The following is a 27,004-nucleotide window of genomic DNA, read 5'->3' as shown; positions in this document are numbered from 1 at the left end:
TTCTGCATGGCAAAAGAAATAATCATCAGACTAAACCTACAACCCACAGAATGGGAGAAAATATTTGTGACTATGCATCTGACAAAGGACTAGTATCCAGAATCTACAAAAAACTCAAATTAGCAAGAAAAAAAAATCCCATCAAAAGTGAGCAAAGGACATAAATAGAAATTTGTCAAAAGATGATGTTCAAGTGGCCAAGAAACATGAAAAAATGCCCATTATTACTATTCAGCAGGAAAATACAAGTTAAAACCACAATGAGATACCACCTTACTCCTGTTAGAATGGCCATAAAGAAAAAGTCAGAAATGAGTAGATGTTGGCATGGATATGGTGAAAAGGGAACACTTTTACACTGCTGGTGGGACTGTATATTAGCGCAACCTCTATGGAAAACAGTATGGAGACTCTTTAAAGAACTAAAAGTAGATCTACCATTCAATACAGAAATCCCACTACTGGGTATCTTCCCCACTGGAAAAGAAGTCATTATATGAGAAAGACACATGCATACACGTTTATAGCAACACATTTCACAATTGCAAAGAACCAACTGAAATGCCTTAACCAATGAGTAGATAAAGAAAACATGGTGTATATATATCCCCTGGACTAAAGGAATGAAAATAATAATAAGGAACAAAATAGTGTATTTTATAGCAACTGGGTGGCCATTATTCTAAGTGAAGTCACTTCAGAATGGAAACTCAAATACCATATGTTCTCACTTACAAGTGAGGACTAAACTATGAGGACACAAAGACGTACAGTGATACAATGGACTTTGGGGGCTTGAGGGGCAGGGAGGGAAAAGGGAATGAGGTATAAAAGACTACATATTGGATGCAATGTACACTGCTCAGGTGATGGGTACACTAAAATCTGAGAATTCACCACTATAGAATTCATCCAAGTAACCGAAAACCACTTGTACCCCAAAAGCTATTGAAATAAAAATTTTAAAAAAGAATAAACCTCACTTGGTCATGACCTATTATTCTTATATGTGCTGGTAGTCTTTTCTCTAATGTCTAAGTATTTTTGCATCAATATTCATAGATGAAAACTGTAGTGCTCTTTTGTGCAGTTTTTTCAGGTTTTAATACTTATTTTTCTTTTGTTGCCGAAGTTACCACCACTTCATGAAAATAATTAGGAGCTTTGTATTCCTTTTTTGTGCTCTGGAACAGTTTACATAGCAGTGGAACCTGGGGCTTTTTAGGGGAGTAGACAGCTTTCTCTGCTTCTGTGGAAATTTGGCTGTTCAGTCTTTATATAGCTTCTGGAGTCAGTTTTGGCAAATTATGTTTTCCAAGAAAAAGATTTATATTGGATATATTCTATAGTGTTGTAAAAAGTATTCTCTAAAAAAAAAAAAAAGTCTTTGTTTCTTGTTTATTTTATTTTATTTTTTGAGACAGTTTCACTCTGACACACAGGCTGGAGTGCAGTGGTGCAGTCTCAGCTCAAACTCTGCCTCCCAGGTTCAAGTGATTCTTGTGCCTCAGCCTTCTGACTAGCTGAGATTATAAGTGTGTGCCATCATGCCTGGCTAATTTTTATATTTTTAGTAGAGATGAGGTTTTGCCATGTTGGTCAAGCTGATCTTGGGCACCTGGCCTCAAGTGATCTGCCCACCTTGGCCTCCCAAAGTGCTCGGATTACAGGCATGGGCCACCACATCTGGCCTATTTCATTTCTTATTTTGTACATTCATGCTTTCTCTTATTTTTCTCCTGTTTTTCTACATTATGTTAGCTCGGTTGTAGTTGATTCTACCCTTTGACCTAAGAGTTGTATTATGAAGACTGATTGTTTCCTATGTGAAAGAGCCTTTATGTTTTCTGATTTTGTTATTTCTAGTGTTACTGTATTGAGATCAAATAATATTGTCTGTATTATTTCTTCCTTTTACAATCTATTGTTGTTTTCTTTGTGGCCTAATATCAGTTTTTATGAATGTTTCATGAGTTCTTAGAGAAGATGCATTCTTTTTACCAAAGTATAGATATATACATACATATATAAGTATATATTATTACATACACACATACACATGTATAAATGTATATGTGTGTGTGTATATATAAGATCTATTTTATTCATTATGCTTTTAGAGCTTCCATAAGCTTACTTATTTTGGTGGTGAGCAGAGACTAAAACAAAGATAGACATAAGGATAACAATGGTATATAAATAAATGTTAGGCGACAGTCTAATAATGCAGGAATAATACAACAACAAAAAATAGAAAGGGGAGAAAAAGTAGACAGAATAAACTTGCTTACTCTCTATTTGTAATGACTAGCAGTCAAGTGATGTTGAAAGTTGACAAATGTAATAGAAGCTTGAACATATTCAATAGCATAATAAAGGGAAACAACAAGAAAGGTAATATATTATCAATATTTAAAAACTTTTTAGCTCATCTTGGAATCTTAAGTTGTAATTTTCATCTACTTTGTGTGATTTTGGGGTAAGTTTTCCTTAACTGTATGAATGTTAGCCTATTTTTTATTTCTCATAGCATTTTGAATGAATTTTTGGGTGAAGGAGTTTCCTAGACTTGGAGCACAGGAGGATCCTAGGGAAGGGTATGGTAATATATAATGGGTCATGGTTGTTTCAACTTTGTAGTTCAGTGCTTTCTCTACTGCTGCTATAGGAAAGGCCTAGAGGTAACTCTTCCATGTGTCCGCAGCTCTGGCTCTCAGGTCCTAGCCTGACTGAAGAAGGCTTCTTCCTGCAGGTCTCTGTTTCACAAATCCCTCCTCTTGCCATCCCAGGTGATGCCACTGTAGCTGGTATTTTGTGAGATCTTCCCCTCTGGACCCGTAGCCTGAGCCTTGATTAGCTTTCTCTCTCTGCCTCCCCAGTAATCAATCCTGCCTTGTTCAAGCTACATCACACTCACAGGCACTCCCTCTCAGGAGCAGGCTCTTGCTCTTCTGGAAGGTCTAGCACCTTCTGAGCACCTGTCAGACCACCTTTCGCGTAGCGTGTTTCTCTTCCACAGTAACTTTGCAACTTCCCATGCAGTTCTGCTGTACAACTCTGTTTTCGGCAGTACTTAATCACAATTTTGAGTTTGCAGGTTTTCTCTGTTTCTTATTTTTGCTGAAATGTTGTTTGTAGATTTTGTTCTGTTTTGTTTTCTTCTCGTTGTTATATATTAACAATAAGAAAGAGGGACAATTCACAAATAAGCTGCCGCCTTGTTGTTCTGGAAACAGATGTCAATGCAAAGCTTTTCTTTTCTTTTGAGACAGGGTCTCACACTGCCTCCCAGGCTTGCATGTAGTGCACAGTCATGGCTCATTGTACCCTCAATCTCCTGGGCTCAAGCAATTTTCCAGCCTCAGCCTCCTGAGTAGCTGGGACTACAAGCGTGCACCATTGCTCCCAGCTAATTTATTATTGTTGTTTTTAGTAGAGAGGAGGTCTCACTGCGTTGCCCAGGGCTGTTCTCGAACTCCCTGGCTCAAGCCATCCTCCCGCCTTGGCCTCCCAAAGTGTTGGGGTAATAGGCATGAGTGTCTGGCCAGGGTATTTTTGGTGCTATGCATTTTTCTCCCAGGTTCTGATTCTGATAAATACTGGACTTTTATTATAATTTTTGTAATATAGTTTGGGTTTTTTATTTGGTTCAAAAAGAAGTTGTTGTTTTCATTTTAATTTCCTATAGTAATGGGTTTTCTCCTAATTTTGGTATCAATTTGTAGTTTAATTTCATGATGGGCAATGAATGTCATCTGTATTATTGCTCCCTCTTGGAATTTGAGTTGTTCATCATGGCTTTTTTCTTTAATGAAGCTTCTAATGTTATAATCTTTGTTGAATTTGTTTTGCATGTCTTCATTCAGCCTTTTATTGTCAACATTTGTAGGTTTTAGGTATATATTTTTTATATTTACATTGTGGTTTTTTTCCTTCCAATATTTTAATTTTGTTTTTTAGAGACAGGCTCTCACTCTGTTGCCCAAGCTGGAGTGCAGTGGCAGTCATAGCTCACTCCAGCCTCAAACTCCTGGGCTCAAGCAATCCTGCCACCCCAGCCTCCCATGTATCTGGGACTACAGGCGTGTGCCACCATGCCCAGCTAATTTTTTTTCTTCTGTAGGGACGGGGTCTCACTGTGTTGTCCAGGCTGGTCTCCAACTCCTGGCCTGGAGCAATCTGCCCACCTCAGGCCCGCAAAGTGCTGGGATTACAGGCATGAGGCACTGCATGTGGTCTTTCCTTTTAATCTGAGTATAAATTTTTCTAACTTTTGAGTTGTTAACCTTATACTTACTGATTATACCAGAATGTTTATGATCTTATGTTACACTTTGATTTTTTGTTTGTTTTTATTAATCTTTAATGAGGTATAAGATTCACCAATTTTAAGCATACAGTTTAGTGACTTTTTTTTTTTCCTTTTAAAGACAGAGTCTTGCTTTGTCATCCAGACTGGAATGCAGTGGTGTGATCTCAGCTCACTGCAACCTCCACCTCCCAGGGTCAAGCGATTCTTGTGTCTCAGCTTCTCAAAGCAGCTGGAATTACAAGCGTGTGCGAACATGCCTGGATAATTTTTGTACTTTTAGTAGAGAGGGGGTTTTGCCATGTTGGCCAGGCTGGTCTCGAACTCCTGACCTCAAGTGATCTGCTTGCCTCGGTTTCCCAAAGTGCTAGGATTACAGGCATGAGCCACTGTGCCCAGCCCAGTTTAGTGACTTTTTAATAATATATACAGTCATGTAATCACCATCACAATCAAGATGTAGAACATTTTCCTCAGCCCATGCAGCTCTGCAATTCACCTTTGTGGCAGAACCTTCCTTTCCACACCCAACTCTTGCAATCACTAACCTACTTTCTGTTGTAACAGTTATGCCTTTCCTCCGGTGCCATACATTGAATAAGTACATACTCTTTTGTTTGAATTCACAAAACTGAAACCAAAGACTTACCATGTTGAATATATCAGTAGATTATTCCTTTTTATTTTTGAATGCTATTCCATTGTATAGATACACTATTTGGTGCCTGTCCTTTCTATTTGATGACCATTTGGGTTATTTCCAGTTTGGGGCTATTACTAGTCTTAGTCTGGACCATATATTTTCATTTCTCTTCTGTAAATACCTAGTAGTATGGGGGTGTTGGGTCATATGGAAAGCTTGTATTTAACCTGAGAGACTGAGAAGCTGTTTTCCAAAGTGATTGTAACATTCTAACAAACAACATACGAGAGTTCCAATTGCTGTACTTCCTCACTAACATTTGATATCATCTCTCTCTTAATTTAATGGATGCATAGTGATATATTGTTGTAGTTTCTATTTACATTTCCCTGCAGACTAATTATAATATTAGTTCGTTCTTACACTGCCGTTAAGAAATACCTGAGACTGGGTGATTTATAAAGAAAAGAGGTTTAATTGGCTCGTGTGGTTCCGCAGACTGTGCAAGAAGCATGGCAGCATCTGCTTCTGGGAAAGCCTCAAGGAGCTTTTATTCATGGTGAAAGGCAAAGTAGGAGCAGGTGTATTACGTGGGAGGAACAGGACCAAGAGAGAGAAGCGGGAGGTGTCATACACTTTTAAACAACCAGGTCTCATACTAACTCACCCACTATCACAAGAACAGCACTGAGGGGATGGTGCTAACCCATTCATGAGGACTCTGCCCCCGTGGTCCAGTTACCTCCTACCAGGGAATTACACCCTCCCACCTCCAACACTGGGGATGAGATTTGGTGAGGACATAAATCCAAACCATATCATTGTGCTTATTGGCCATCTGTGTAAGTTTTTTGTTTTTTGGTTTTTTTTGCAAAGTGCCTATTCAAGATTTTTGCCCTTTTTTAGGTTTTGGGTTTTGAATTTCTTTGGAAAACAGAAAGGCCTACTGAGATTTTGATTGCAACTCTTGTTAAATCAGTTTGGTGAAGATTAATGTGTTGATTATATTAAGCTTCCAATTCATGAATATGTTATGTTTCTTGATTTATTTTGGTCTTTAATTACTCCTAGCAGAGTTTTAGTTTGCAGTGTACATATTTTACTAAGAATTTATAACTGAATGCTAATATAAATGGTATTTTTAAATTTCTAGTTTGTTGCTAATACATAGAAATACAATTAATTGTTGTATATGGACCTTATGTCCTGTGGCTTTGCTATACTCACTTATTAGTTCTAGTAGAGATCTTAGGAATTTTTTGCTAATGGGTCCTGTTATAGTTGTAGAGTTCACAGGATTTTCTTCACAATGGATCATATCTCCAGCAAATAAAAATAGTTTTACTTTTTCCTTTCCAGTCTTTATAGTAAGGTGTTTTATTTATTTTTCTTATTGTGCTGGACTGGCAAGGACCTCTGGGTTGAGAACAGATACCCTTCCTTGCCTGCTTTTCATCTTAGTGAGAAGGCATTTAGTTTTAGACCATTATGTATGATGTTAACTTTGGGTCTTCATAGTTGTCCTTTATCAGGCTGAAAAGGTTTCCTTTTATTCCTAGTTTACTGGGAGTTTTAATCATAAACTGATACTTGAGTATTTAAAATGCTTTTTCTGTATCTGTTGAGATGATCATGTGGCTTTTCTCTTGTCGTTAATGTATAAATTATCCTGATTGACATTACAGTGTTTAATCAACCTTGTATTTCTGAGATAAAGTCTGCTTGGCTATGATGGAGGATCCTTTTTATATATTGCTGGTTTCAATTTCCTGAAATTTTCTTAAAAGATTCTTGCATCTGTGTTCATGGAGGATATTGGTCTATAATTTTCTTAATGCCTTTATCTGGTGTTAATGTCAAAGTAATACTTGTTTAATAGAATGAGTTGAAGTCAAAGGAGATTGCCTCAGATGAGACTTTGGACTTTGGAGTTTTGAGTTAATGCTGGAATGAGTTAAGACTTTAGAAGACTGTTGAGAAGGCATGATTGTATTTTACAATGTGAGAAGGACATGAGATCTGAGGGAAATCCCCTCCACCTATGAGCCTGTAAAGTAAAAAAACTAGTTACTTCCAAGATACAAAGGAGATATAAGCATTGGGAAACATTCCTCTTCCAAAAGGAAAAAAATTGGCCAAAAGAAAGGGGCTACAGGCTCACACAGATCCAAAACCCAGCAGGGCAGTCATTAAATCATAAAGCTCCAAAATAATCTCCTTTAACTCCATGTCCCACATCCAGGTACACTGATATGAGGGATGGGCTCCCAAGGCGTTGAGCAGTTCCCCCCCTGTGGCCTTGCAGGGTTCAACCCCTGAGGCTACTCTCACAGGCTAGACTTGAGTGCCTACAGCTTTTCCACACTGAAGGTGCAAGCTGCCAGTGGGTCTACTATTCCAGGCTCTGGAGGACAGTGGCCCTCTTCTCATAGCTCTACTAGGCAGTCCCCCAGTGGGGACTCTGTAGGGGAAGAGGATACAATCCCACTTTTTCGCTTCATACTTCCCTAGTAGAGGTTCTCTCTGAGGCTCCACCCTTGCCGCAGGCTTCTGCCTAGATTCTCAGACTTTTAAAATACGTTCTCTGAAATCTAGGCAGTGGCTGCCAAGCCTCATTCACTGTTGCACTCTGCATGCCTGCAGGCTTAACACCACATGACAGCCACCAAGGCTCATGGCTTGCACCCTCTGAAGTAGCAGCCTGAGCTATCTGGGGCTCCTTTAGCTGATGCTGGAGCCAGAGTGGTCAGAATGAGGTAAACAGTGTCTTGAGGCTATGCAGGGCTGCAGGGCAGCAGGGCCCTGGGCCTGGCCCATGAAACCATTCTTCCCTTCTAGGTCTCTGGGCCTGTAATGGGAGGGGCTGCTGCAAAGGTCTCTGAAATGCCTTTGAGGACTTTTTCTCATTGTCTTAGATGTTAGCCTTGGCTCCCTTTTGGTTATGCAAATATCTCTAGCAAGTGGTTGCTCCACAGCCTGCTTGGATTCTTCCTTTGAAAACAAGCTTTTATTTTCTACATGGCCTGGCTGCAAATTTTCCACTTTTACACCCTGCTTCCCTTTTAAAAGTTCCAACTATAAATCATTTCTTTGCTCCCACATCTGAGCATAGCTTGCTAGAAACAGCCAGGCCATGTATTAAATATTTTACTGCTTAGAAATTTCTTCTACCAGATACCCTAAATCATCGCTTTGAAGTCAAACTTCCACAGGTCCCTAGGGCACAAACAGAATGCAGCCAAGTTCTTTGCTACAGCATAACATGTGTGACTTTGCTTCAGGTCCCAGTCAGTTCCTCATTTCCATCTGAGACCTCATTTCACTGTCCCTATCACTATCAACATTTTGGTCACAACCATTAACCAATCTCTGAGATGTTCCAAACTTTCCTTTATCTTCCTATTTCCTTTTGAGCTCTCCATACTCTTCCAGCCTCTGCTATTACCCAGTTTCAAAGTTGTGTCCACATTTTCAGGTATCTTTATAGCAGTGCCCCACTCCTTGGTACCAATTTTCTGTATTAGACCATTTTTGCACTGCCATAAAAAAATACCTGAGACTGGGTGATTTACAAAGAAAAGAGGTTTAATTGGTTCATGGTTCTCAGGCTGTGCAAGCATGGTACCAACATCACTTGGGTTCTGGGGAGATATAATTCACATACTATACAATTCACCAATCAAAATGTATAGTTCAATCACTTGTAGTATATTCACAGAGTTGTGCATCCATCACAGCAATCAACTATAGAACATATTCACTACCCCATAAATGGGGGAGGCCTCAGGGAGCTTTTACTTGTGTTGAAGGTGAAGTGGGAGCAGGCATATAACATGGTGAAAGCAGGAGCAAGATGAGAGAGAGTAGGGTGGGTACGGTGTGCCACACACTTTTAAACAACCAGATCTTACGAGAACTCACTACCGCAAAGACAGCACCAAGCCATGAAGGACTGACACCAGGACCCAAACCACCTCCCACCAAGCCCCCACACCACCTCCCACCAAGCCCCCACCTCTAGCATTGGGAATTACAGCTCAATTCAATATGAGATATAGATAGGGACAAAAATTCAAACTGTATAATTAGCTGGTAATCTCTCATTCTGGAGAGTGCATTATCTGATATTTATACAGACCCTCAAGCTTTTGTGTTCTAATGTTTTCATAGTGTATTTTTTATCCTTTTACTTAAAACTATCTGTTAGTATATTAGGGTGGGTTTCTTGCAGAGAGCATATAGTTGGGTCTTTTTAATCCAATCTTAAAGACCGCTTGTCACTGTAGTATTTATGTAAGGGTGGGCCAATTTATACAAGGGTCATCTGTGGGTCAAATCTGCTGTTATACAGCCCCAAAGAATTGTTTTTACATTTTTAAATGGAAAAAATCAAAAGAGTAATAACTTGAGGTACATGAAAATTATATCCAAGTATCTAGTGTTTCTAAAATTTCATTGGAACATAGATTTGCTCATTCATTCATGTACTGTCTGTGACTGTTTTGTGCTGCAATGGCAGCTGAATAGTTTTGTTGGAGATTATACAGTCCACAACTAAAAATATTTATTATCTGTCTTTTTACAGTAAAAGTTTGCGAACCTTTCATCTAAAGCATTACATTTATTGTAATTATGGATATGATTGGATTTAAACAAGCCATTTCCTATTTTTCTGTTTGATTTGTGTTCCTTATGCCTTTTTTCCTTCTTTTTTCTGCCTTCTTTTGGGTTTTTTTCTTCAAATTCTATTTTATCTCCAGTATTATTTTATTAGCCATACTTCCTTTATTTTTTAATGAAGTTTCTCTACAGTTTAGAATATATGTCTCTAACACACTATAGTCGACCTTAAATTATATTACTTTGTTTCATATATAGTGTAGGAACTTTGCAACCTTATAATTCTGTTTTTTCCTCTTTTCTCTTATGCTATTGTTATAATACATTTTACTATTATATATTATTAATCCCATATTACATTTTTTCTATTTGCATTTTAAATAATTATCTATAGCTTTATTAATATATAATTCACATACTTTACAATTCACTAATTCAAAGTGTATAGTTCAATGGCTTTTAGTATATTCACAGAGTTGTGCATCCATCACAGCAATCAACTTTAGAACATATTCACTACCCCATAAAGAAATCCTGTCCTCTTTAGCTCACCCCCTAATTTCCCTATCTCCTTGACCCTGAACAACTCATCTAGAAAGTACTACGAATCTACTTCTGCCTCCACAGATTTGCCTGTAGGGATTGTCCAATGTCATAATTTGTAACTGGCTTATTTCACTTAGCATTATGCTGTTAAAATATATTTCTATGAATATTTATATACAGGTTTTAAGTAGATATTATGTTTTCATTTTCCTTGGGTTTATACTTAGTGAAATCACTGGGTCATATGGTAACTCTGTGTTTGAGCACTTGAGGAACTGTCAGACTATTTTCCAAAACCACTGGCTGTATTTTACATTTCCACCAGAGTTATATGAGGGTTCTAATCTCCCTACATCCTTGTCAATACTTTTTATGTCTTTTTGATTAAAAATATCATAGTGGCTGAGAAGTAGTGTCTCACTGTGGTTTTGATTTGCATTTCCCTGATGGCAAATGATATTCACCATCTTATTGTGTGCTTATTGGCAGTCTGTATATCTTTTTTAGAGAAATATCTATTGAGATCCTTTGCCCATTTTTGAATTGTGTTTTCTTTTTGTTGTGTATTTTTAAGAGTTCTTTATATATTTTGATACAAGTACCTTACCAAGTGTGATTTATAAAATTTTCTCCCATTTTTTGTTGTCTTTTCATTTTCTCGATGATGTCCTTTGTGGTACAAATGTTTATATTTTGATACTCAGGTTTTTTTGTCTTTCCTTGCTTGTGTTTTTGGTACTATAGCTAAGAAACTACATTTGGCCCTTTAACGACAGAGGTTTGAACTGCACAGGTCCACCTATCTGTAGATTTTTTTCAACAAACATACTGGAAAATTTTTTGGATCATTTGCAACAGTTTGAAAACACTTGCAGAGGAACCATGTAACCTAGAAATATTGAAAAGACTAAAAAGCTAGGTATGTCATGAATGGTTAAAACATATGTAGATACTAGTCTGTTTTATTATTTACTGTATAAAATATCCATAAGTCTATTATTAAAAGTTAAAATTGATAAATGTATGCACACAAACACAGACCATACATGGCATCATAGGCAGTTGAGAAATATAAACAAACATAAAATTAACTGTAGTACACACTATACTACTGTAATAATGTCGTAGCCACCTCCTGTTGCTGTTGCAGTGAGCTCAAGTAATGTGTCTGCTTAAAACACTAATCATCTCCACATGAGCAGTTCATATATCGTGTTTAGTGCAATACCATAAAACTTGAATAATACCATGGGACCCAAATGAAGTCATGGATTATCACTGGTGATGCTGGAAGTGCTCCCAAGAAGCAGAGAAAAAAGCCATGATATTACAAGAAAAAGTTGAATTGCTTGATATGTACAGTAGACTGAGGTCTTCACATGTGATTTTCCATTTCAAGATAAATGTATCCAATGTAAGGACCATTGAAAAAAGAAATGAAAATTTTGTGAAGTTGGCACTGCAGCTATGTCAGCAGGCACCAAAACTTTATACTTCTTGCAAAATACCCATTTATCTCATATTTAAAATGCAGCTTTTATGTTGGTGCAGGATTACTATAAGAAAGGCTTACCTGTAGACTAATATAAATCAAGAAAAAGAAAAGTCATTATATGACAACTTAAAGCAAAAGTAAGGTGCAGGATCTAAAGCTGGAGAATTTAATGCCAGCAAAGGATGATGTGATAATTTTAGAATGAGGTTTGGTTTTTTAAAGTCAAGATAATAGGAGAGGCAGCTTGTGCCAACCAAGAGGCAGCAGACAAGTTCCCAGATGCCATTAAGAAAATCACCTGAGCAGCTTGGGTGGTGGGAGGAGCGGCAGCAGCCAGGCAGCCCAGTAGCCCAGCTTTGCTAAGGGTCTCAGTGTGCTGCAGCCTGCAGGCACTTGGCACACACCCTCCCTGCTGCCAGGATGTCAAGAGGAAGGTCAACTCCACTGAAGGGGGCAGCGAAGGAGTAGCTCAAGAGTGGAGATCTTCACACTTGTCAGCTAAATCTGCCCCTGCAAAAGTGGAAACTAAGCCAAAAAAGGCAGCAGAAAGGGATAAATCTCCAGACGTGCAAACAAAAGGGAAAGGAGGAGCAAAGGGAAAACAGACTGAAGTGGCTAACCGAGAAAGTAAAGAAGATTTGTCTGCAGAAAATGAAGAAACAAAACCGAGGAGAGTTCAGCTTCCAATGAAGCTAGAGAGAAAGAAGCCAACTCTGATTGATATCCTATACCATGTCTTATCAGTGGTTCCTGTCTCCCTTCTCATACAATCCAGAGGAATATTTTTATCAACTATTTTGTAAATGCAAGTTTTTTAGTAGCTCTGGAAACATTTTTAAGAAGGAAGGAATCCCACCTTATCCCATTTTTTAAGTGTAAATGCTTATTTTAAAAAGAGGTGAAATCGGCTTTGCAGACGCTGCCACCGAGGAAAGTCCTGTACTACTAGCCATGGTCAACCCTACCGTGTTCTTCAACATTGCCGTCAACGGCGAGCCCTTGGGCCGCGTCTCCTTCGAGCTGTTTGCAGACAAGGTTCCAAAGACAGCAGAAAATTTTCGTGCTCTGAGCACTGGAGAGAAAGGATTTGGTTATAAGGGTTCCTGCTTTCACAGAATTATTCCAGGGTTTATGTGTCAGGGTGGTGACTTCACACGCCATAATGGCACTGGTGGCAAGTCCATCTCTGGGGAGAAATTTGAAGATGAGAACTTCATCCTAAAGCATACAGGTCCTGGCATCTTGTCCATGGCAAATGCTAGACCCAACACAAATGGTTCCCAGTTTTTCATCTGCACTGCCAAGACTGAGTGGTTGGATGGCAAGCATGTGGTCTTTGGCAAAGTGAAAGAAGGCATGAATATTGTGGAGGCCATGGAGCGCTTTGGGTCCAGGAATAGCAAGACCAGCAAGAAGATCACCATTGCTGACTGTGGACAACTCAAATAAGTTTGACTTGTGTTTTATCTTAACCACCAGACCATTCCTTCTGTAGCTCAGGAGAGCACCCCTCCACCCCATTTGTTCGCAGTATCCTAGAATCTTTGTGCTCTCGCTGCAGTTCCCTTTGGGTTCCATGTTTTCCTTGTTCTCTCCCATGCCTAGCTGGATTGCAGAGTTAAGTTTATGATTATGAAATAAAAACTAAGTAACAAAAAAAAAAAAAAAGAGAGGTGAAATCATTCACCGGTTGTTTATTTTTTGGTACAACCAGAAAATAGTGTGAGATATTGAATTATAGGAGGCTTTGAATATCTTAGGTGTCAGGTTAACATTCCATAGATGGGGGGTTAGTTTTTACATCCTATAATACAAAGCATACTAACCAGCAATATGGAGTCACAGTCCTGTACTGAATGTCTTAAACATTTTAAATTACTTCTGTTCCCATGTTGTTTTTTAGTAGAATTGTTTGCTAAAGAAAACCACTCCATATTCATGGCTTTCCCTGTCTGAATTGTATGTACTCTGTAACATCTTTAGTTGTGATAGTCCTGTTTTTCCAATAACTTTGTGAATGTGCTGTGAATGAAAATTTGAGTATGTAGTATACATACTATTCAGTTATGAATTGGTAGGACGTATGCAACAGCTTAACAACATGTGAAGATACTGGCACGTGATAGCCTCTTAAGGAAATTTTGCCTCCAGATATTAAGCTGGAAAGTCACTAGAGTAACTTTTACAAAGAATTTGCAATACATGGTTTTTTAGATTTTTGGTACATATGTTAAGAATTGTGTACAAATTGAAATGTCTATGTGGTGATCCTCAACCCAACCAGTAAACTCTCAATTATGAAAGAAAAAAATCACTAAGGAGAAAAGATATCTGCCCCAACAGATTTTTAATGAAGATGAAAGTTCCCTGTTCGTAGAAAAAAAAAAAATGCCACAAAGGACATTTATTAGTAAGGAAGAGAAATGAAAACCAAGATTTGAAACAGGAAGAGATAGGCTACCTCTGTTATTTTATACAAATGCAGTTGGTCTTAAGATCAGTATTGTTCTTATCTATAAAGCTGCTAACCCCCAAGCCTTGAAGGTAAAGATAAATATCAGCTGCCAGTCTTTTAGTTGCACAACAGAATGTCTGGGCAACAAGAATCCTTTCTCTGCATTGGTTCCATCAATGCTTTTGTCCCTGGGGTCAGGAAGTATGTTGCCTGTAAGGGACTGCCTTTTAAAGTTCTTTTGATATTGGGCAATGCTCTCTGGCCACCCAGAACTCCATGAGCTCAACACTGAAGGTGTCAAAGGGGTCTGTCAGCCCCCAAACTCAACATCTCTAATTCAGTCTTTAGATCAGGGTGTAATAAGGACCTTTAAGCCTCGTTACAGAAAGTACTCTTTGGAAAAGATTGTCAGTGCTGTGGAAGAGAACCCTGATAGAACCTGAAAATCTGGAAGGATGATAATATTGAAAATACCATCATTGTTATAGAAAAAACCATGAAAGTTATCAAGCCCCAAGCCATAAATTTCTGCTGGAGAAAACTGTCCAGATGTTGTGCATGACTTCACAGGATTTACGACAAAGCTAACCAAGGAAATCATGAAAGAGATTGTGAATATGGCAAAAAAAAAAAAAAAAAAAAAAAAGTGGGAGCTGAGGGTTTCAAGATACGGATTTCTTGAATAAATTAAATAGCTAGTAGACACCACACCAGAAGAATTAACAGAAGATGACTTGATGGAGATGAGTGCTTCTGAACCAGTGCCACACAATGAGGAAGAAGACATAGAAGCAGTGCCAGAAAACAAAGTGACATTAGACAATTGGCAGAAGAGTTCCAATTAAAGACTGCTTTTGCTTTTTATGACATGGATCCCTCTATGATATGGAGACCGAGACTAACACAAATAGCGGAAGAAGGATTGGTACCATATAGAAACGTTTTTAGAGAAATAACAAAAAAAAGACAGAAATTACAAGGTATTTCTGTGAAGTTACACTGAGTGTGCCTGCCTCTCCTCCCTCCCCTTCTACCTCCTCCACCTCTGCCACCAGAGACAAGAAGACCAAACTAACAACTCCTCTTCCTTAGCCTATGGAATGTGAAGACAGTGTGGATGATGACCTTTCTGATGACCCACTTCCATTTAATGAATAGTAAGGTATATTTTCTCTTATGATTTTCTTAACATTTTCTCTAGCTTCCTTTGTTGTAAGAATACAGTATAAAATACATATACAAAATATGTTAACTGTGTTAGCTGTTTATGTTATCTCTAAGGCTTCCAGTCAACAGTAGGCTATTAGTAAAGTTTTTAAAGAGTCAAAAGTTATATGTGGATTTTCAGCTGTGCAAGGGTTTAGTGTCCGTTCCTAACTTCTGTGTTATTCAAGGGTCAACTGTATTACCCAATCCAATTCACAAAGATTTCCATATATGTTTTCTTCTAAGAGCTTTAGGTCTTAAACTTAGATTTTTAAATCTATCTTTAGTTAATTTTTAAATATGGTATGAAGTAGGAGTCCAACTTCATTCTTTGGCATGTGGCTATCTAGTTGTCCCAGCACAATTTGTTAGAGAGACTGTCATTTCCCCATTGAATGGTCTGAACACCCTTGTCAGAATCATTTGATCATATATGCAAGGATTTATTTCTGGGTTCTCGATTCCTTTAGTCTATATGTCTCTTTTTATTCCAGTACCATACTGTTTTAATTACTGTAGCTTTGTAGTAAGTTTTTAAATCAGTGAGTCCAATTCTTTTCTTTTCAAAATTGTTTTGGCTATTAAGGTCCTTCAAGATTTTATATGAATTTTAGGTTTTTCTATTTCTGCAAAAAGTGTCATTGGGGTTTTGATAGGGATTGTGTCAAATATGTAGATCACTTTGAGCAGTGCTGTCATCTGATGTTTTTTCTTCCTAACAACATATATATAATGTTTTGCTAACACCAATTCTCCAATTTGCTGGACACCAGCTGGATCTCCAGTAATTCATTTCAACTCTGACATTAACTCCTGGAGTTAACCTTCACACCCTGCAGCTTAAGGGCCCAGGCTGCAAGACTGCCCCATTTCAGATAGCAACTGTAAATATGATACCCAGGCTACCCATATTCCTGCCTGACCAGCTACAGTTCCTTAAGCTACAAAGTCGAGTTGCTGAATTGAGATCTTTTTTCTTTTTCAATGTTAGTGTTTACAGCTATAAGTTTCCCTGATCACATTTTTGTTGCATCCCGTAAATTTGCTTGTGTGTTTAATGACTCATGCCTTTCTTCAAATTTGGACTTTTTTTTTCACTGTGTTTTTGTTTGTTTGTTTTTGTTTTAAATAATGTACCTCTTTCCCCCTTACCTCTATTCTCTCTGTCCAGGATTCTAACTAGTTGGATTTTTATACCTCTTGGTTCAATCCTATACAATTTTTATGTACTTTTAATTGTGGTTAAAAAAAAAAAAAAAACGTAACAAGAATTACTATCTTAACGATTTTTAAGTTCAGTAATGTTAAGTATATTCACATTGTTTTGGAATAGATCTCCAGAACTTTTTCGTGTTGCAAATCTGAAACTTTATACTCAATTAACAGTTCCCCTTCCCCCTCTCTCCCTAGCCCCTGGCAAACATCATTCTACTCTCTATGAATTTGATTACTCTAGATACTTTATGTAAGTGGGATAATATAGTATTTATTTTTTTGTGACTGACTGATTTCACTCAGCATAATATTGTCAAGATTTATTCATGTTGTAACATATGACAGGATTTCCTTCCCTTTTAAGAGACTGAATAAAATTCCATAGTATATATATATTACCACATTTTGTTTACCCATTCATCCATCGATGGACATTTGGTTTGCTTTCACCTTTTGGCTACTGTGAATGATGCAGCTGTGGACATGTGTGTGTATATCTCTTTGATACCCCGCTTTCCATTATTTTGGATATATATATCCAGAAATAGGATTGCCAAATCATATGAATTTTTAAGGAACCTCTATTTTTCATAGCAGTTGCATTATTTTACAATCCCATCAGCAGTGCAAAAGAGTTCCAATTTCTCCATATCCTCACTTCTTATTTTCTGTTTTTTTTTTTTTAATATAGCAGTCATACTAATGGGTCTAAAGTAATAATTTCATTGTAGTTATGCGTTTCTGTGATGATTAGTGATACTGAGCATCTTTTCTTATGTTTGCTATTTGTATATCATCTTTGAAGAAATGTAAATTCAAGTTCTTTGCCCATTTTTTAATCAAGTTATTTTTTGTTTTTGAGTTGCAGAGTTTCTTTACATATTGTGGATATTAATCGCTTATCAGATACATTATTTGCATATATTTTCTTTGATTTGCTAGGTTGCCTTTCCACTCTGTTCATTGTGTCATTTGATGCACAAAGGTTTTTAGGTTTAATATAATCCCATCTATCTATTTTTGCTTTTATTATATTTTTGGTGTCATATGTAAGAAGTCATTGCTATGTCAGTGTCATGAAGATTTTTCCCTATGTCTTCCTCAGGAGTTTTATAATTTCAGGTCTTATATTTAGGTTTTTAATTGATTTTGAGTTAATTTTCATATGTCATGTAAGATAGGAATCCAGCTTTATTCTTTTGTGTATGGATATCCAGTTTGCCCAACTCCATTTTTGAAGGAGACTTATTTTCCCACTGAGTATTCTTGGTTTTCTTATCAAAGATGAATTGATCACATACACAAGAGTTTATTTCTGGACTCTCTATTCCATTGGGCTGTTTGTCTTTATGCCAGCACCATACTGTTTTCATTACTGAAGCTTTGTAATATGTTATAAAATCAGGCAATGTGAATCTGCCAACTTCATTCTTCTTTTTCAGAATTATTTTCATCATCCCTTGTGATTCTGTATGAATTTCAGGATGACTTTTCCTGTTTCTATAAAAAGCATCATTGGAGTTTTTATAGGGATTATGTTGAATCTGAGTCTGTAGATTGCTTTGGGTAGTATATACATCTTAATATTAAACTTCCAGTTCATGAACATGGAATGTCTTTCCATTTATTTATGTCGTCTTGCATTCATCTCAGCATTTTTTGTTATTTTCAGTAAACACGTTCCACCTCCTAGGTTTATTCCTAATTATTTTGATCCTTTTGATGCTACTGTAAATAGAACTGTCTTCTTAGTCCTATAGATCTTTTGTACTTACATTTTCTCTTGTATATTTTTTCCTTTCATTTGTATTCTGAGAAAATTCTTTGGCATTATCTTCAATCTTTCTATTCATTTATTTTAGAGGGGTAATCACTTCTTAATTTCTAACAGATCTTTCTTTTCCCTGCTTACTTCTTTTTAATTTCATTTTGTTCTTGTTTTATGGTTTCACTTTTTCTAATATCCCCTGAAATACCAATTAGAACTGTTTTGAATATTGCTTTGGTTCTTTTCAGGTCCTTTTTGTTTATGTTGTTTTATGTATTCATCTTGGCCCTTTTTTCTTCCTCAGAAACCTGGAGATCTTTGGCTGTTCATGTATATTTAAGAATGAAATATTAGATTGATCAATATAATAACTGGTGTGGGTTTCCTTTGCCAGGGTTTAAATGTGCTTCTTTCTCTGATAGGCTTCCCCAGATGGGAGGGTTAATTACTAACCCATGGTGTACAACTGGCAGGCCTCCTTCTAGGTGTATGGTCATGGAACAGATCAAAGCCCATCCTATACACCACCCCAAAAACCCAAATGAGGGCGCTTTACTTAAGAGCAGACACCCATATAAAAATACCTCTTTACGGCTGGACACAGTGGCTCATGTCTGTAATCCCAGCACTTTGGGGGGCCAAGGCGATGGATCATCTGAGGTCAGGAGTTCGAGACCAGCCTGACCAACATGGAGAAACCCCGTCTCTACTAAACATACAAAATTAGCCGGGCGTGGTGGCGCATGCCTGTAATCCCAGCTACTCGGGAGGCTGAGGCAGGAGAATTGCTTGAACCCAGGAGGCGGAGGTTGCGGTGAGCCGAGATCAAGCCATTATACTCCAGTCTGGGCAACGAGTGAAACTCCATCTCTAAAAAAAAAAAAAAAAAATCCTGTTTCCCCCTCTCTCCCACCCTTTATTTCTCCCTCTTTGTCTCTCTCTGAGAATTGTTCAATTTTCTTTCTCAAGAACAGACTTCCACTTTTTATCTTAGAATAGATGCCAGGGTGTTAGTTTCTGTCTTAGATTCAGAAGAATGAGAGTGGGGAGCTGACAGGCACAGATTTTCCACACAGTCCTTCACTGAATTGCTTCACTGTGTGACTCACTATCCACTGGTGTTTGTTAGTAACCTCTCCCAGACTCCTCCATCAGGAAAGCCAAGTCATCGTTTCAGCTGTGTATTCTGGGATGAAGTTGTTTCATGCAGTCTATCCCCGTTTCCCATTTCTTGAAATTCATTGATATCTTTGCCCCAACAGTGTCTTGTAACCGCTTCCCTCATTCTCATTGTTTTTCCTTTTTATATTTATTATCTTTCCAGTAGAATTTAGTGAAGAAACATAGTCTGACATCTTGAACTGTGGAACAGCATGCATTTAAATTATATTTTAATTAATTTCTGCCTGAAAATATTGAGTTCTCAGTGATTTACGTCAGTTGGTATGTGACAGCTCAGTGATGCAGAAGAGACCATTTTGCTCTCTAAGAGTCTTCATCCGAATTGTGCTTGCATTTATGTAGTACTTACGTCTGTGTCCGAGTGCAGTGTCCTCCCATCTTAGATGACGACCATATATTAATATGTCCTCTGCTTTCTGTTGTTCCATTACATTAAGGGTAGAATACTATATTCACAGTGAATAATCTGTTAGTATTCTTGAAGACCTCTTATCTGCCAGGCAGGATGCTAGATCCTAAAGATAACAAAGATAAGTAAGGTATGTTCCTTGTCCTCATAGACTCATGGGAGCTCACATTCTAGGTGGGTAGAAAGACCAGTAGTTATGAGACAATTTAATAGACATCACAGTGTACAAAGAGCTATTCTCGTGTTGCATAATGAAGCATATAGGTACTGAACTAGCAAATAAGGGATCCTCAGTCAATACCGGTGCTTCCTCATCATACGTAAGTTAATATTTAAGATAATTTTATGTTTAAGATGCCAGGAGCTAAATAAACTTTTCTTCCCTACAGTTTTGACACATGATGAACTCTAGCACTGGTTTATATGAGAAGGAAGGCGAAAGCATGACAGGAAACCTGACGCCTGCTGGGGAAGTGTGGAGCCCCTGCTGAGACGATTTGGAAGTCTCATGAAGATCAGTGACATATTCTTTAATTTTAAAAATTTGTAATTATTTAAAACAGGTATTTAATGTATTGAATAAGTTTAAGTTATATAATAAACGACCATTGAGTATTTAAAACCTGATTGTTCCTTTTTCCTGATCACCAAAGTTTGATGTTTTGCCAGATAGCCCAGGTACTGGACTGGCTGGTGTTTATCAAAGTATAGCCTTTTATATCTAGTTTTATGTGCATCCACATTTCCTTATTCACAAAATGCATTTAAAGTTACAGAAATGCATTTAGGCTGGTGCAGTGGCTCACACCTGTAATCCCAGCACTTTAGGAGGCCAAGACAGGTGGATCACCTGAGTTCAGGAGTTCAAGACCAGCCTGACCAACACGGCAGAACCCCGTCTCTACGAAAAATACAAAAAATTAGCTGGGTGTGGTGGTGGGCACCTGTAATCCCAGCTACTTGGGAGGATGAGGCAGGAGAATTGTTTGAATCCGGGAGGCGGGGGTTTTAGTGAGCCGATATTGCGCTGTTGCACTCAAGCCTGGGCGACAGAGTTAGACTGTCTCAAAAAATAATATAAATAATAAAATTACAGAAATGCATTTAAAATTACAGAAACCTATTTTTTTGTATTTTTTCCTTCTGAGACAATAATAATAATAAAGCCCATTTGTACCTTAACTGGTGTTTTAAAATGGAAGTAATATTGTTGCGTGGTAATCATTTATCTTAAACAATGTTTTAATCTTAATGCGGTATTTGGATGTTCTAATGTTTCTAATTTTATGTCATAAAAATTATTTATGGGCATGTGGGATATATGTGTATTCTCTTTTTAAAAGGACTAGGTACTTTTATGAGAACTAGTTGAGGATGTAAACAGTTTGTTTTTCTGATGTGTATTAATAATAGATTAATAATAGGAAATGTTTAAAAACTATCCAACTATTCTAAAATCATAGGATCATGGGACTGGAAGAGAACTCAGTACCATTTGGACCTCATCCTGTGGAGAGTCTGATTCATTAGGTCTAAAGTCAGCTTGGTAAATCATGATTGTTTAAAAAGCTCTCCAGTTGGTTCTGTAATTAGACAAGTTTGAGAAGCATTTAACAGAATTGGGCCCCCAGCTAGTGTGCCAGCCCCTATTCTAAGGCCCTGCCTGTAAAGCCGAGCCTCAGGCCATCTTGGAAGTTCTGGGACCACAGGGAACTCTCTACCTCTAGAGACGGGCTGGTCCGTCTTTGGACAGCTCTGTACACACAGTTCCATCATGAGCCAGAAGCTCACTCCTGTGAGCTCTTCAGAACAAGGCTAATCCTTCTGTATTTGACAGAACAGCCCATAGAGTTAAACATCAGCTCCATTCATTCCTAATAAGAGAGCACCTGCCTCGCCCTCTCGCAGTCATCTCCCTTTGTTACTTGTTCGTGTTTGTCTGTGTTAAAATGGAGTGCACCATTTATGGCCTGCTCTGGTGGAACTAGGTTATTCCTGTGAGTTCGGAGTATCCTATAGGGTACACTCAGAGGCTGGAGCAGTAAGTGGTCCTGGGGCGGCCAACGTAATGGTGCTCTCTGGCTCACTCCTCTTGGGAGTCAGCTGTAGCTGGGGATTGGTGAGAGGTGAGACTCTGTAAGGTTCTAGGCCAGATGCTCCACCCAGCTACCCAGAAGTCTGCTGCGGTGGCCGGGGTGCAAACCCCGACTATAAGATGGTGCTTTGTTTTCCTTTGTTACCAGCCTGTCTTCACTTCTGTGAGAATCTTATAGAAAGGATGCTCAGCTGGGCAGAGACACCGGATTCCTACTTTTATTACCTACGATGGCCTTCTCCAGTATTCTAGATCCCATATTTTCATGGAGTATGAAGCTAAAATTACAGAACAGTGTAAAGAGTCTTGATGCCCCCCTCGCTGTTTGTATCTTATGATCTGAGTGGACAATTTACACCAATTTACATGTTTCATTTCCAGGTGAGTGATATGTTATACCAGAAAATCCAGATTTATAAATAAGGTATTTCTTTACAGTGAAATGTTTTAATTAAATGGCTTGTTTTAAAAGTGCTGTTATGTCAAGAGCTCTCATGCATACCAACTGCTGTGCCATACAAAAATGCACCCTCCTCAGGGACATTACATAACTGAACCATAGGTCTTGCCTTGAGTATCTGGTAACACTTGGAGAGAAAGCCATTCAGTTCCCTTATCCTGGAAATGCTGAACAAATATAGTCCAACGGCTTTCATGGTATATTCAGGATCCTAAATTCTGGTTCTCGGCTGCAGGCCCTATGTCAAGTTTTAACAAAAATCAAATCGTGGAAGTAGTGGAGGTCAGCGGGATGGAGGGGAACTAGTTTCTAACTATGAGAAGTGATAAATGTCTTCTCTTTCTGTCTTCTTAGAAAAAAGTGTCAGAACACTGTATCTAAGCTCAGAATGAGAAGCATTTGTGCTTGACCCACAGTGGCGTGTGAGCTTTACGTAGAAAGTAGACCCAGAATCTGAGCATGAAGACAGCCCAAAGTCGGCATGCCACCTCCAACGCTTAGGTCCAAAAGGTTTTATTTTGGAAGTGCCTGTCATTTGGCTCCAGTCACCCTCAAGCTCCTAGAGAACAACATAGCTCCTAGAAGGATAGCATCAAATACTTCTAAAGGCATCTCAAGCCATGTCAGCCTGGTGTTATAAAATCAGGCTTTTAATATTAAACATGTAGTCTGACACAAGTGGGACCTGCCCACAGAACTGCATGTTGCTGTGTGCCAGGTCCTGACTCCAACACCTGAGAAGCAACCAGACAACAAACTGCCGCTGCCCAGAAGAGGCTCCAGGGACCCAACAGAATACTTTCAGGGCAGGAGGTACAGGGCGAGTCAGATGAACACGTGGATCATGTGTCTCAGATCCATCGTTTCAGAGAAGAAGTAAAAGGTGCTGATGGGCCCCCGCTCAAACCAACAAGCAGAAGTTATGACCCAGCCATTGTCTTGCCCACTTCTGTTACTTGACTTCATAGACTGAAGGGGCTCCACTCACTTCCAAAGAACCAGTTGATTGGTTAAAATCTCACCTTTGGTGGCAAAGTGAGAAAGAGGAAACATGATGGTCCAGGTCTTTGATGGCCAAAATTACAGGTAACTTTGTAAGTTAGAGGGGCTTGGTCAGGTGTGTAAGCCCATCCTAGAACTACTCTTTTTTAGAAGTCTTCAAGTGTTATGGTAATGTGACAGCTGTTCCCCATTTTCTGTTTGTTAACCCCATTTACCAAATACAAACTTCTATTTTCTGAGAAATTCTAAGGGAAAGCCTCTAGACTTAGAACTAGTAACACCTCTGTTTTAAAGATCTCTGATTTGGAAAATAATCTTGTCCTCTACGGTTCCTAATTACTTGAAGTGAAGAAGTTTACTTCAGTCATGTAGATCTGCTCAACTATGTAAAGTTTGCATCCTACCTGATGTGATTTTACTTTAAAAACGAAAGGTTTTTATTAGAATTGAAGAAAAATTACTCAGATTTTAAAGATGGGCTTCAAAGCAAGACATTATTTGAATGACAAGGGTTCCAGATCAACCTTATGTTTAATTTAAAATTTTCAGGAAAAGGAGAGGAGGAATAATTATGGTAGTACCTTTATTGGGTAAGATGAACGTTGAAATAAATAGAACTAATCCTGTAGTAGAGTGTCTAGTCTAGAGCATCAGATTGAAACTGCTTTCCATACAAATGTCCTGTCACAGACCTCTGCTGTGTTTGTCTTCCTTACACTGCTGGTAGCTTTTCCTCTGTTTCCCCACGTCTGCTTCCACCAGAAAACGATTTCTAAAAAGTTTCATCTAAATAAGGCCAGTAATATAGTAGGTCTCTCTGCCCTGAACAGATTGAACAAATATTTCAACAATTTAACAAATAATTTAAGTACCTACTGTGTGCCAAGCTATCCTCTTTTGGTTATTAGACAGTATAAATGACAGACATTAATATCCAAATGAAAATGTTGTGAAGGGCAAGGGTCAAGACAGACCTAACAAGTAACATTTTAGGATGAAACCTGAAGTAAGAGTTAGTGCTAGCCAGGCAAGAAAGAATAGTATGGAAGGAGTTTTGTTCATTTGAGGACTGAAAGAAGGCCCATGAGGTTGGAGCCTGGATGACAAGGCAAGTGAGTTTATGAACCATGTGGAGAGATTTTGTGATTGGATCTTCAAGCGCAGTGAAGGGCTAACATCCATTCATATAAATCGTAAACTGCTCAGTGAATATTTTTATGCCTGCATTGCTTCCTAATACTTAACAGCAGTAGCAACTTTTTGGACAGAAGCTCTAGATTTGCTAATGCTGCTTTTTTTCATTGTACGATGTCCATAATGAATTTCCTCTGATCTGAGGCCCTGTCCTACAGGGAGAGCCCTCCCTTATTCCACAATTGCTTAATGTTTGCATTCAGTAGGAGGAATAGATGCTATTTTGTTTGCACAAACAACTGGAGAATGAACTCTTTCCACTTTAACTTGAGATAACAAAGCCACAAACATTGCAGGAAACAAAATAGTGCAACGGGTGGTATATATGAAGTGACAGGGTATTTAAAATCCTAAGAAAATTTGACACAGTGAAATGTACATAATTTGTTAAAAGAATTATCCCTTTTGAGATGGAATCTCACTGTCGCCCAGGCTGGAGTGTAGTGGCACAATCTTAGCTCACTGCAACCTCCACCTCCCAGGTTCAAGCAATTCTCCTGCCTCAGCCTCTGAAGTAGCTGAGACTACAGGCGCCCCCCACTACGTCCGGCTAATTTTTTGTATTTTTAGTAGAGACGGGGTTTCATCATGTTGGCCAGGCTGGTCTTGAACTCCTGACCTCAGGTGATCCGCCCACCTTGGCCTCCCAAAGTTCTGGGATCACATGCCCAGCCCAAGATTTATCCTTTTAACAGATATTTTAGAGAGGATTTTTCCTTCTTATACTGGTTTCCCTAACTAGATGTAATTTTGCTCCTAAGTATGAAGATGCTTTATCTCTAAAGAATTATCCTTTTAAAAGATACTTTAGAGATAAAGCATCTTCATACTTAGGAGCAAAACTACATGTAGTTAGGGAAACCTGTAAGAAGGAAAAATCCTTTTTAACCGTACCTACAAATGGCACACCATACTCAAAGATATACCTATACAAATCTCCTGTAATAACAAGGAAGTATATAAATAACAAGAAGACTTAGAGCAGTTGAAATCCACTCACAAATGCTGCAAGCAGTGGTTACTCCCTTATGCTTTTTAAATATGTTCAATTCTGGTTTCCTCAGACCTTGGCACTAATGTTCCCAGTGGCCCTTCCCAGCCACGGCAGCCCAGTCCCTGGGAGTTATCTGTCCGAGTGATGCTTATCCCAGTAGACTCAGTTGATCAGGAAAAACAGACCTGAGTGAAGGTTGGAAATGTGTTCAAAATAGACATGCAAGCTGAGTTGTCTCCTGTATGCTTCGTTAGAAACAGAATCCTAGTATAAAGCAATAAATTAATATGCATATTAAGCTCTTGTTTATCATCGAAGCATTCCCAAAGGATTTGCTCAGCATAAAAGGATTTGCTGAGTTCAGGGTCTCTGAGGTGTGAACTGTAAGCTGGCATTAAGATTAAAATGAATTTTTTTTTTTTTCTTAAAGATCATGAAGCACTGATTTGGGCCTGGAGGTAGGGAGGGAGCGGGCTTGGTGCCTGCTCAGTGAGAGCTCCTGAGGCTCTGGATTTCTCTTCTTGCAGTTTCCCTGCAGCTCTCATGCCTGCTACACCTGTTCATGCTGTTTATCTTCAGACTCAGACTGGCTGTTCATATATTGCCACAATGTCATGAGGATTAAGAATTTGGAAGCTTTGGCCAGGCGCAGTGGCTCACGCCTGTAATCCCAGCACTTTGGGAGGTCGAGGCAGGTGGATCACGAGGTCAGGAATCCAAGACCAGCCTGGCCAAGATGGTGATACCCCGTCTCTACTAAAAATACAAAAAAATTAGCCAGGCATGGGATTAGCCTATAATCCCAGCTACTCGGGAGGCTGTGGCAGAGAATTGTTTGAACCCGGGAGGCGGAGCTTGCATTGAGCCGAGATCATGCCACTGCACTCCAGCCTGGGCAACAGAGCGAGACTCCGTCTCAAAAAAAAAAAAAAAAGCTTTGAGCTTTCTGGAAAAGTTCTATATACATTTACACATTGTAGCTCTCCTTGGATCTTAAGCTATGCAGAATACATTAACTGAGAAGACAGTTCCTTCTGTTTGTAGCTGGAAATTTGAGATAAGCTATAGTGTCCTCCCTCCCAACTTAGGACCTTAACAGAAACGTACAAATGGGGTATGAAAGAGAAAATGTTCAGACAAAGCCAATTTAAGTTACATTTTAATAGTACTGAAATGGAAGAATTGTCCACTTTTTAAGTCCTCAGTTGTCCTAGGACTTTTGAGGGTTAAGAGGTTTTAACCCTTTCTGCTTTGTGTGTTCTGACCTTCCCTGTCAGCTTTTGTAAAGGAAGAGCCCTTTTGTCACCTCAGTCACTGATTTTGCATGAAGCAAAGTTGGAAATACTTTTCTTAAGGTGGACTTTCTTAGAATTTTGTATTCAAGAACAAAAATGAATCAAAAGCATGGAAA

At 38.5% G+C, this 27,004-nt stretch overlaps 1 protein-coding gene and 1 pseudogene across 8 annotated transcripts in view; both read left to right on the top strand.

Moving 5' to 3' along the window:
* The window catches only part of UGGT2 (UDP-glucose glycoprotein glucosyltransferase 2), a 247,137-nt gene extending 223,942 nt beyond the window's left edge, over positions 1-23,195 (top strand). For 7 of the 8 annotated variants that reach the window (XR_012426465.1, XR_012426463.1, XR_012426464.1 and 4 more), the window contains one exon: positions 20,238-20,470. Coding sequence is in view for 3 of the 8 variants with exons in the window: in XM_045377273.2 (XP_045233208.2) it covers positions 20,238-20,260 (23 nt within the window). In the remaining 5 variants the exon portion in view is untranslated. Of the gene's footprint in view, positions 1-20,237; positions 20,471-22,091 lie in introns of those variants that run through there. The other variant, XR_006693655.3, reaches the window with a different exon arrangement.
* Positions 10,535-13,281, top strand: LOC102137695 (peptidyl-prolyl cis-trans isomerase A pseudogene; annotated as a pseudogene).
* Positions 23,196-27,004: the final 3,809 nt, after the last annotated feature.

The sequence above is a fragment of the Macaca fascicularis genome, chromosome 17 (assembly GCF_037993035.2).
Source record: "Macaca fascicularis isolate 582-1 chromosome 17, T2T-MFA8v1.1".
Taxonomy (NCBI): Eukaryota; Metazoa; Chordata; class Mammalia; order Primates; family Cercopithecidae; genus Macaca; species Macaca fascicularis.
This window is presented reverse-complemented; position numbering and strand designations above follow the sequence as displayed.